Source organism: Oncorhynchus gorbuscha, unplaced genomic scaffold (genome assembly GCF_021184085.1).
Source record: "Oncorhynchus gorbuscha isolate QuinsamMale2020 ecotype Even-year unplaced genomic scaffold, OgorEven_v1.0 Un_scaffold_7821, whole genome shotgun sequence".
NCBI classification, from domain to species: domain Eukaryota; kingdom Metazoa; phylum Chordata; class Actinopteri; order Salmoniformes; family Salmonidae; genus Oncorhynchus; species Oncorhynchus gorbuscha.
Window position 1 is genome coordinate 502 of NW_025751128.1, and position 13,205 is coordinate 13,706.

The following is a 13,205-nucleotide window of genomic DNA, read 5'->3' on the forward strand; positions in this document are numbered from 1 at the left end:
CACCTGACCTGTGGGTTTTATTGTCCACCCTAGTCACAGGCCTAAGCCATGTCAAGATACGTAGTATGCAGGAAATGATCTATAAAAGAGTAAAATGTTCCTGATGGAGCACCCCCAGTTCCCCTTCTAGGGGGTGCGCCAGGGGGGCAATGAAATCCAAATGGCAAATCTCACTCCAAGCTTTCTTCAACAGTTGGCAGCCCTGCAGATCTAGCAGATCTAGCAGCAGATCTAGCAGCAGATCTAGCAGCAGATCTAGCAGCAGATCTAGCAGCAGATCTAGCAGCAGATCTAGCAGCAGATCTAGCAGCAGATCGAGCAGCAGATCGAGCAGATCTAGCAGCAGATCTAGCAGCAGATCTAGCAGATCTAGCAGCAGATCTAGCAGCAGATCTAGCAGCAGATCTAGCAGCAGATCTAGCAGCAGATCTAGCAGCAGATCTAGCAGATCGAGCAGCAGATCTAGCAGCAGATCTAGCAGTAGATCTAGCAGCAGATCTAGCAGCAGATCTAGCAGCTGCCTGGGCAACAGCGTGTTATTATGCAGTAATATGTGAATAAGTCCTCCAAGAGTAAAGGGGCCCAGTAACGTAGTTAGGTCGCCTTTTATCATTGTATCTGTTAGTTCCAGTGTCGTTCAGGTTGTCAAAATGTTGTCTGAATTTAAGTTGCAGGTTCAGTTTAGGCTACAGGCTATATCTTTGACACTCTGCCCCATTGACAGGTTAGAGATAGATTTGACGTGTGTGTGTGTGTGTGTGTGTGTGTGTGTGTGTGTGTGTGTGTGTGTGTGTGTGTGTGTGTGTGTGTGTGTGTGTAGTGTGATGGAGGGGGACCATATAACCACCCTGTCTACTCCTGTAATGGTTGTGGATGTTGATATAGTGAAGAGGAATGCTGAGAAAATGAGAGAACACTGGACAAAGCTGGGAGTCACACTACGACCCCACATGAAGACACACAAGACCCTGTAAGACATTTACACACACACACACACACACACACACACACACACACACACACACACACACACACACACACACACACACACACACACACACACACACACACACACATACATACAAACCCAATAAGAGACCTGAACTGTGTGTGTGTGTGTGTTGTGAGTGTGGTGATATAATGACAGGTGGGTCTAGGAGCTGTATCGTCGTGTCAACACTGGCAGAAGCCGGTTTCTATGCCGACCACGGATATGACGACATCCTGTATGCCTACTCTGTGCCCTTTGACAAGGTACACACCCTAACCCATCCACACTACACCCTAACCCCTCCACACTACACCCTAACCCCTCCACACTACACCCTAACCCCTCCACACTACACCCTAACCCCTCCACACTACACCCTAAACACGACACCCTAACCCCTCCACACTACACCCTAAACACGACACCCTAACCCCTCCACACTACACCCTAACCCCTCCACACTACACCCTCCACACTACACCCTAACCCCTCCACACTACACCCTAACCCCTCCACACTACACCCTAAACACGACACCCTAACCCCTCCACACTACACCCTCCACACTACACCCTAACCCCTCCACACTACACCCTAACCCCTCCACACTACACCCTAAACACGACACCCTAACCCCTCCACACTACACCCTAAACACTACACCCTAACCCCTCCACACTACACCCTAAACACTACACCCTAACCCCTCCACACTACACCCTAACCCCTACACCCTAACCCCTACACCCTAACCCCTCCACACTACACCCTAACCCCTCCACACTACACCCTAACCCCTCCACACTACACCCTAACCCCTCCACACTACACCCTAACCCCTCCACACTACACCCTAAACACTACACCCTAACCCCTCCACACTACACCCTAAACGCTACACGCTAACCCCGCCACACTACACCCTAACCCCTCCACACTACACCCTAAACCCTCCACACTACACCCTAAACACTACACCCTAACCCCTCCACACTACACCCTAAACACTACACGCTAACCCCTCCACACTACACGCTAACCCCTCCACACTACACGCTAACCCCTCCACACTACACGCTAACCCCTCCACACTACACCCTAACCCCTCCACACTACACCCTAAACACTACACCCTAACCCCTCCACACTACACGCTAACCCCTCCACACTACACGCTAACCCCTCCACACTACACGCTAACCCCTCCACACTACACGCTAACCCTCCACACTACACGCTAACCCCTCCACACTACACGCTAACCCCTCCACACTACACGCTAACCCCTCCACACTACACGCTAACCCCTCCACACTACACCCTAACCCCTCCACACTACACCCTAACCCCTCCACACTACACCCTAACCCCTCCACACTACACCCTAACCCCTCCACACTACACCCTAACCCCCTCCACACTACACCCTAACCCCTCCACACTACACCCTAACCCTCCACACTACACCCTAACCCCTCCACACTACACCCTCCACACTACACCCTAACCCCTCCACACTACACCCTCCACACTACACCCTAACCCCTCCACACTACACCCCAACCCCTCCACACTACACCCCAACCCCTCCACACTACACCCCTCCACACTACACCCTAACCCCTCCACACTACACCCTCCACACTACACCCTAAATCCTCCACACTACACCCTAACCCCTCCACACTACACCCTCCACACTACACCCTCCACACTACACCCTCCACACTACACCCTCCACACTACACCCTCCACACTACACCCTAACCCCTCCACACTACACCCTAACCCCTCCACACTACACCCTAACCCCTCCACACTACACCCTAACCCCTCCACACTACACCCTAACCCCTGCACACTACACCCTAACCCCTGCACACTACACCCTAACCCCTGCACACTACACCCTAACCCCTGCACACTACACCCTAACCCCTCCACACTACACCCTACACCCTAACTTCCATAGTGGAGGGTAAATGCTGTTTACAGACCTTTATAAACCTACCCTTTGCTGAGAAATGCATTAAAAGTTGTTACGTTACTTACGGCCAACGGCGACCAGCGTTTTGCCTCTACCTCACTAACTAACTGTACAGCTAGATGCCTCTACCTCACTAACTAACTGTACAGCTAGATGCCTCTACCTCACTAACTAACTGTACAGCTAGATGCCTCTACCTCACTAACTAACTGTACAGCTAGATGCCTCTACCTCACTAACTAACTGTACAGCTAGATGCCTCTACCTCACTAACTGTACAGCTAGATGCCTCTACCTCACTAACTGTACAGCTAGATGCCTCTACCTCACTAACTGTACAGCTAGATGCCTCTACCTCACTAACTAACTGTACAGCTAGATGCCTCTACCTCACTAACTAACTGTACAGCTAGATGCCTCTACCTCACTGCCTGCACACTAACTGTACAGCTAGATGCCTCTACCTCACTAACTGTACAGATAGATGCCTCTACCTCACTGACTGCACACTAACTGTACAGCTAGATGCCTCTACCTCACTAACTGTACAGCTAGATGCCTCTACCTCACTGCCTGCACACTAACTGTACAGCTAGATGCCTCTACCTCACTAACTAACTGTACAGCTAGATGCCACTACCTCACTGCCTGCACACTAACTGTACAGCTAGATGCCTCCACCTCACTAACTGTACAGCTAGATGCCTCCACCTCACTAACTGTACAGCTAGATGCCTCCACCTCACTAACTGTAAAGCTAGATGCCTCCACCTCACTAACTGTAAAGCTAGATGCCTCCACCTCACTAACTGTAAAGCTAGATGCCTCCACCTCACTAACTGTAAAGCTAGATGCCTCCACCTCACTAACTGTAAAGCTAGATGCCTCCACCTCACTAACTGTAAAGCTAGATGCCTCCACCTCACTAACTGTAAAGCTAGATGCCTCCACCTCACTAACTGTTCAGCTAGATGCCTCCACCTCACTAACTGTTCAGCTAGATGCCTCTACCTCACTAACTGTACAGCTAGATGCCTCTACCTCACTAACTGTACAGCTAGATGCCTCTACCTCACTGCCTGCACACTAACTGTACAGCTAGTTGCCTCTACCACACTGCCTGCACACTAACTGTACAGCTAGATGCCTCTACCTCACAAACTAACTGTTCAATAACATCTGCTAAACATGTGTATGACAAATAAAATGAGGTGTGTGTGTGTGTGTGTGTGTGTGTGTGTGTGTGTGTGTGTGTGTGTGTGTGTGTGTGTGTGTGTGTGTGTAAGGTTGAGCGCTGTGCGGTGCTGGCAGAGCGTCTGTCTCTGTTCCAGGTGTTGTTGGACCACAGAGATGCTCTGGAGCAGCTGAGGAAGAGACCACTGACAGACGGGCGGGTGTGGCACGTCTGGCTCAAACTGGACTGTGACAACGGAAGAGGTGAGAGAGGGGGTTCTAGAATGTTCTAGAATGCTATTATGGTGTTCTAGAATGCTTTGCTGTTCTGTTCCTTCAGACCTGGGCCAAAAGTATGTCAAATATGTTCATGTTTGAAATATACTATATAAATAAAGTTTGATTTGATTTTGAAAGTCAGATACTTGAAGTATGTGAGGTGCACTTGGCTTGGTGTTTACTATTCCATTGGTTTGAAATCAAGTGCACCTCAAAGTATTGGGAGAATTTGACTCATGTACTTGACCCAGTTCAGTAGGATGCAGCATTTTGAAATGTTCAGATAGGAATACGCTACGTAAAACAAATATGCCTCTCTGACATGGTGAATAAGCAATCAGCTCCATTCATGGGATTTCTATACGCAACGTTCAACAACTATTGGCCACTGAACGTGGCTCTGGCTTGTGTTCAGTACAACAAAACAGTACCGTACTGAACCACCAGTTCAAGAACTTTGTGATTATGGAGGACAGTTTTTACTTTTGTTATTTTTATTAAAAAATATATATCTATTTCATACCTGTTTTCTCCGCAATTTCATGGTATCCATTTCACCTGTTGTATTCGGCGCACGTGCCAAATAAACTTTCATTTGAATTAGTGTGCGATGGGACAAGGACATCCCTGCCGGCCAAACCCTCCCCTGACGCGGACAATGCTGGGCCAATTGTGCACCGCCCCATGGGTCTCCCGGTCGCGACAGAGCCTGGACTCGAACCCAGAATCTCTAGTGGCATAGTGGCACAGCTAACATTGTGATGCAGTGTCTTAGACCACTGCACCACTCGGGAGGCCCAGAGGACAGTTACCATATGGTGGGATTATAGTGGCCCAGAGGACAGTTACCATATGGTGGGATTATAGTAGCCCAGAGGACAGTTACCATATGGTCATATGGTGGGATTATAGTGACCCAGAGGACAGTTACCATATGGTGGGATTATAGTGGCCCAGAGGACAGTTACCATATGGTTGGATTATAGTGGCCCAGAGGACAGTTACCATATGGTGGGATTATAGTAGCCCAGAGGACAGTTACCATATGGTGGGATTATAGTAGCCCAGAGGACAGTTACCATATGGTGGGATTATAGTGGCCCAGAGGACAGTTACCATATGGTGGGATTATAGTGGCCCAGAGGACAGTTACCATATGGTGGGATTATAGTGGCCCAGAGGACAGTTACCATATGGTGGGATTATAGTAGCCCAGAGGACAGTTACCATATGGTCATATGGTGGGATTATAGTGGCCCAGAGGACAGTTACCATATGGTTGGATTATAGTGACCCAGAGGACAGTTACCATATGGTTGGATTATAGTGGCCCAGAGGACAGTTACCATATGGTTGGATTATAGTGGCCCAGAGGACAGTTACCATATGGTGGGATTATAGTGGCCCAGAGGACAGTTACCATATGGTCATATGGTGGGATTATAGTGGCCCAGAGGACAGTTACCATATGGTGGGATTATAGTGGCCCAGAGGACAGTTACCATATGGTGGGATTATAGTGGCCCAGAGGACAGTTACCATATGGTGGGATTATAGTGGCCCAGAGGACAGTTACCATATGGTGGGATTATAGTAGCCCAGAGGACAGTTACCATATGGTCATATGGTGGGATTATAGTGGCCCAGAGGACAGTTACCATATGGTTGGATTATAGTGACCCAGAGGACAGTTACCATATGGTTGGATTATAGTGGCCCAGAGGACAGTTACCATATGGTTGGATTATAGTGGCCCAGAGGACAGTTACCATATGGTTGGATTATAGTGACCCAGAGGACAGTTACCATATGGTTGGATTATAGTGGCCCAAAGGACAGTTAACGTATGGTTGGATTATAGTGGCCCAGAGGACAGTTACCGTATGGTTGGATTATAGTGACCCAGAGGACAGTTACCATATGGTTGGATTATAGTGGCCCAGAGGACAGTTACCATATGGCTGGATTATAGTAGCCCAGAGGACAGTTACCATATGGCTGGATTATAGTAGCCCAGAGGACAGTTACCATATGGTGGGATTATAGTACCCCAGAGGACAGTTACCATATGGTTGGATTATAGTTGCCCAGAGGACAATTACCCTATAGTGGGATTATAGTGACCCAGAGGACAGTTACCATATGGTTGGATTATAGTAGCCCAGAGGACAGTTACCATATGGTTGGATTATAGTAGCCCAGGACAGTTACCATATGGTTGGACTATAGTAGCCCAGAGGACAGTTACCCTATAGTGGGATTATAGTGGCCCAGAGGACAGTTACCATATGGTTGCATTATAGTGGCCCAGAGGACAGTTACCCTATAGTGGGATTATAGTGGCCCAGAGGACAGTTACCCTATAGTGGGATTATAGTAGCCCAGAGGACAGTTACCCTATAGTGGGATTATAGTGACCCAGAGGAAAGTTACCCAGAGGAAAGTTACCCTATAGTGGGATTATAGTGGCCCAGAGGACAGTTACCCTATAGTGGGATTATAGTGGCCCAGAGGACAGTTACCCTATAGTGGGATTATAGTGGCCCAGAGGACAGTTACCCTATAGTGGGATTATAGTAGCCCAGAGGACAGTTACCATATGGTGGGATTATAGTAGCCCAGAGGACAGTTACCCTATAGTGGGATTATAGTAGCCCAGAGGACAGTTACCATATGGTGGGATTATAGTGGCCCAGAGGACAGTTACCATATGGTGGGATTATAGTGGTCCAGAGGACAGTTACCCTATAGTGGGATTATAGTGGCCCAGAGGACAGTTACCATATGGTTGGATTATAGTGGCCCAGAGGACAGTTACCATATGGTGGGATTATAGTGGCCCAGAGGACAGTTACCCTATAGTGGGATTATAGTGGCCCAGAGGACAGTTACCCTATAGTGGGATTATAGTGGCCCAGAGGACAGTTACCATATGGTGGGATTATAGTGGCCCAGAGGACAGTTACCCTATAGTGGGATTATAGTGGCCCAGAGGACAGTTACCATATAGTGGGATTATAGTGGCCCAGAGGACAGTTACCCTATAGTTGGATTATAGTGGCCCAGAGGACAGTTACCATATGGTGGGATTATAGTGGCCCAGAGGACAGTTACCATATGGTGGGATTATAGTGGCCCAGAGGACAGTTACCCTATAGTGGGATTATAGTGGCCCAGAGGACAGTTACCCTATAGTGGGATTATAGTGGCCCAGAGGACAGTTACCATATAGTGGGATTATAGTGGCCCAGAGGACAGTTACCCTATAATGGGATTATAGTGGCCCAGAGGACAGTTACCCTATAGTGGGATTATAGTGGCCCAGAGGACAGTTACCCTATGGTGGGATTATAGTGGCCCAGAGGACAGTTACCCTATGGTGGGATTATAGTGGCCCAGAGGACAATTACCCTATAGTGGGATTATAGTGACCCAGAGGACAGTTACCATATGGTTGGATTATAGTAGCCCAGAGGACAGTTACCATATGGTTGGATTATAGTAGCCCAGGACAGTTACCATATGGTTGGACTATAGTAGCCCAGAGGACAGTTACCCTATAGTGGGATTATAGTGGCCCAGAGGACAGTTACCATATGGTTGCATTATAGTGGCCCAGAGGACAGTTACCCTATAGTGGGATTATAGTGGCCCAGAGGACAGTTACCCTATAGTGGGATTATAGTAGCCCAGAGGACAGTTACCCTATAGTGGGATTATAGTGACCCAGAGGAAAGTTACCCTATAGTGGGATTATAGTGGCCCAGAGGACAGTTACCCTATAGTGGGATTATAGTGGCCCAGAGGACAGTTACCCTATAGTGGGATTATAGTAGCCCAGAGGACAGTTACCATATGGTGGGATTATAGTAGCCCAGAGGACAGTTACCCTATAGTGGGATTATAGTAGCCCAGAGGACAGTTACCATATGGTGGGATTATAGTGGCCCAGAGGACAGTTACCATATGGTGGGATTATAGTGGCCCAGAGGACAGTTACCCTATAGTGGGATTATAGTGGCCCAGAGGACAGTTCAAATCAAATCAAATCAAATCAAATCAAATTTTATTTGTCACATACACATGGTTAGCAGATGTTAATGCGAGTGTAGCGAAATGCTTGTGCTTCTAGTTCCGACAATGCAGTGATAACCAACAAGTAATCTAACTAACAATTCCAAAACTACTGTCTTATACACAGTGTAAGGGGATAAGGAACATGTACATAAGGATATATGAATGAGTGATGGTACAGAGCAGCATACAGTAGATGGTATCGAGTACAGTATATACATATGAGATGAGTATGTAGACAAAGTAAACAAAGTGGCATAGTTAAAGTGGCTAGTGATACATGTGTTACATAAGGATGCAGTCGATGTTGTAGAGTACAGTATATACATATGTATATGAGATGAATAATGTAGGGTAAGTAACATCATATAAGGTAGCATTGTTTAAAGTGGCTAGTGATATATTTACATCATTTCCCATCAATTCCCATTATTAAAATGGCTGGAGTTGGGTCAGTGTCAATGACAGTGTGTTGGCAGCAGCCACTCAATGTTAGTGGTGGCTATTTAACAGTCTGATGGCCTTGAGATAGAAGCTGTTTTTCAGTCTCTCGGTCCCAGCTTTGATGCACCTGTACTGACCTCGCCTTCTGGATGATAGCGGGGTGAACAGGCAGTGGTTCGGGTGGTTGATGTCCTTGATGATCTTTATGGCCTTCCTGTAACAACGGGTGGTGTAGGTGTCCTGGAGGGCAGGTAGTTTGCCCCCGGTGATGCGTTGTGCAGTCCTCACTACCCTCTGGAGAGCCTTACGGTTGAGGGCGGAGCAGTTGCCGTACCAGGCGGTGATACAGCCCGCCAGGATGCTCTCGATTGTGCATCTGTAGAAGTTTGTGAGTGCTTTTGGTGACAAGCCGAATTTCTTCAGCCTCCTGAGGTTGAATAGGCGCTGCTGCGCTTCTTCACGACGCTGTCAGTGTGAGTGGACCAATTCAGTTTGTCTGTGATGTGTATGCCGAGGAACTTAAAACTAGCTACCCTCTCCACTACTGTTCCATCGATGTGGATAGGGGGTGTTCCCTCTGCTGTTTCCTGAAGTCCACAATCATCTCCTTAGTTTTGTTGACGTTGAGTGTGAGGTTATTTTCCTGACACCACACTCCAAGGGCCCTCACCTCCTCCCTGTAGGCCGTCTCGTCGTTGTTGGTAATCAAGCCTACCACTGTTGTGTCGTCCGCAAACTTGATGATTGAGTTGGAGGCGTGCGTGGCCACGCAGTCGTGGGTGAACAGGGAGTACAGGAGAGGGCTCAGAACGCACCCTTGTGGGGCCCCGTGTTGAGGATCAGCGGGGAGGAGATGTTGTTGCCTACCCTCACCACCTGGGGGCGGCCCGTCAGGAAGTCCAGTACCCAGTTGCACAGGGCGGGGTCGAGACCCAGGGTCTCGAGCTTGATGACGAGCTTGGAGGGTACTATGGTGTTGAATGCCGAGCTGTAGTCGATGAACAGCATTCTCACATAGGTATTCCTCTTGTCCAGGTGGGTTAGGGCAGTGTGCAGTGTGGTTGAGATTGCATCGTCTGTGGACCTATTTGGGCGGTAAGCAAATTGGAGTGGGTCTAGGGTGTCAGGTAGGGTGGAGGTGATATGGTCCTTGACTAGTCTCTCAAAGCACTTCATGATGACGGAAGTGAGTGCTACGGGCGGTAGTCGTTTAGCTCAGTTACCTTAGCTTTCTTGGGAACAGGAACAATGGTGGCCCTCTTGAAGCATGTGGGAACAGCAGACTGGTATAGGGATTGATTGAATATGTCCGTAAACACACCGGCCAGCTGGTCTGCGCATGCTCGGAGGGCGCGGCTGGGGATGCCGTCTGGGCCTGCAGCCTTGCGAGGGTTAACACGTTTAAATGTCTTAATCACCTCGGCTGCAGTGAAGGAGAGACTGCATGTTTCCGTTGCAGGCCGTGTCAGTGGCACTGTATTGTCCTCAAAGCGGGCAAAAAAGTTATTTAGTCTGCCTGGGAGCAAGACATCCTGGTCCGTGACTGGGCTGGATTTCATCTTGTAGTCCGTGATTGACTGTAGACCCTGCCACATGCCTCTTGTGTCTGAGCCATTGAATTGAGATTCCACTTTGTCTCTGTACTGACGCTTAGCTTGTTTGATAGCCTTACGGAGGGAATAGCTGCACTGTTTGTATTCAGTCATGTTGCCAGACACCTTGCCCTGAATAAAAGCAGTGGTTCGCGCTTTCAGTTTCACGCGAATGCTGCCATCAATCCACGGTTTCTGGTTAGGGAATGTTTTTATCGTTGCTATGGGAACGACATCTTCGACGCACGTTCTAATGAACTCGCACACCGAATCAGCGTATTCGTCAATAGTTACCATATGGTTGGATTATAGTGGCCCAGAGGACAGTTACCATATGGTGGGATTATAGTGGCCCAGAGGACAGTTACCCTATAGTGGGATTATAGTGGCCCAGAGGACAGTTACCCTATAGTGGGATTATAGTGGCCCAGAGGACAGTTACCCTATAGTGGGATTATAGTGGCCCAGAGGACAGTTACCATATAGTGGGATTATAGTGGCCCAGAGGACAGTTACCCTATAGTTGGATTATAGTGGCCCAGAGGACAGTTACCATATGGTGGGATTAGAGTGGCCCAGAGGACAGTTACCATATAGTGGGATTATAGTGGCCCAGAGGACAGTTACCCTATAGTGGGATTATAGTGGCCCAGAGGACAGTTACCCTATAGTGGGATTATAGTGGCCCAGAGGACAGTTACCCTATAGTGGGATTATAGTAGCCCAGAGGACAGTTAACCTGTAGTGGGATTATAGTGGCCCAGAGGACAGTTACCCTATAGTGGGATTATAGTGGCCCAGAGGACAGTTACCCTATAATGGGATTATAGTGGCCCAGAGGACAGTTACCCTATAGTGGGATTATAGTGGCCCAGAGGACAGTTACCCTATAGTGGGATTATAGTAGCCCAGAGGACAGTTAACCTGTAGTGGGATTATAGTGGCCCAGAGGACAGTTACCCTATAGTGGGATTATAGTGGCCCAGAGGACAGTTACCCTATAATGGGATTATAGTGGCCCAGAGGACAGTTACCCTATAGTGGGATTATAGTGGCCCAGAGGACAGTTACCCTATGGTGGGCTGCACGCGACGTAGCAAACATTGAACTGAACACACCGGGGTTCTGTTTTGTAGCGGGTGTTCTGCACTCGGAGCCAGAGGCACTGAGATTGGCCCAGGCCATCTCTGAGTCAGAGGGGGTGGAGCTGACGGGGGTATACGCCCACTGTGGGAACACCTATGGCTGCAGAGGGGCAGAGCAAATACATGCTGTTGCCCATGAAACAACCACCCTCGTACTGCAGTTCATGGAGAAGTAAGAACACACACACACACATACACAAAGACACACACACACACACACACACACACACACACACAAAGACACACAAGTCTCTTTCTCTCTCCAGACTGAAGGATGTGGGAATCAGCTGTAAATCCAGTATAGGCTCCACCCCCTCCTGCAGCCAGCCAATCAGTGACATGGCCAAGCTCAACGAGGTGCATCCTGGGAACTACGTCTTCTTCGGTCAGTGTGGTGTGTGACCTCAACAGATATATTGTAGTAGAAAGCAGTGTTGTTTTCTGATTGGCTGCTGTGCTTTCTGTAGACGTGCAGCAGTCTGTGATTGGTTCGTGCGGTCTGGAGGACGTGGCTGTCAGGGTTCTGAGCAGGGTTATAGGTCACTCTCCTCACAGAAACCAGCTGCTCCTCGACTGTGGCTGGTCTGCTCTCAGGTACAGAAGCTGTATTAAATACTGTCGTTATTACTATTATACTACTGTCATAGTACTGTTATTACTATTATACTATGATACTACTGTCATAGTACTGTTATTACTATGATACTACTGTCATAGTACTGTTATTACTATTATACTACTGTCATAGTACTGTTATTACTATTATACTACTGTCATAGTACTGTTATTACTATTATACTATACTATTATACCCAGTCAAAACTGTTCGCTGCTCTGGCTCCCCAATGGTGGAACAAACTCCCTCACGACGCCAGGACAGCGGAGTCAATCACCACCTTCCGGAGACACCTGAAACCCCACCTCTTTAAGGAATACTTAGGATAGGATAAAGTAATCCTTCTCACCCCCTCCCCCCTTAAAATATTTAGATGCACTATTGTAAAGTGGCTGTTCCACTGGATGTCATAAGGTGAATGCACCAATTTGTAAGTCGCTCTGGATAAGAGCGTCTGCTAAATGACTTAAATGTAAATGTAATACTACTGTCATAGTACTGTTACTATTATACTACTGTTATTACTATTATACTACTGTCATACTACTGTTATTACTATTATACTACTGTCATAGTACTGTTGTTACTATTATACTACTATACTACTGTCATAGTACTGTTATTACTATTATACTACTGTCATAGTACTGTTGTTGCTATTATACTACTGTTATTACTATTATACTACTGTCATAGTACTGTTGTTGCTATTATACTACTGTTATTACTATTATACTCCTGTCATAGTACTGTTGTTACTATTATACTACTGTTATTACTATTATATTACTGTCATACTACTGTTATTACTATTATACTACTGTCATAGTACTGTTGTTACTATTATACTACTATACTACTGTCATACTACTGTTATTACTATTATACTACTGTCATAGTACTG

General features: G+C 47.6%; 1 protein-coding gene across 1 annotated transcript; it reads left to right on the forward strand.

The window, feature by feature from the left end:
- Positions 1-798: 798 nt before the first annotated feature.
- Positions 799-12,328, forward strand: LOC124029826 (D-threo-3-hydroxyaspartate dehydratase-like; the record flags this gene model as incomplete). Its single annotated transcript, XM_046341405.1, has 6 exons — positions 799-970; positions 1,125-1,254; positions 4,265-4,415; positions 11,677-11,857; positions 11,952-12,070; positions 12,153-12,328. Coding segments are annotated over exons 1-6 (903 nt in total), but the record flags the coding sequence as incomplete, so codon positions are not given.
- Between the last annotated feature and the right edge of the window lie 877 nt (positions 12,329-13,205).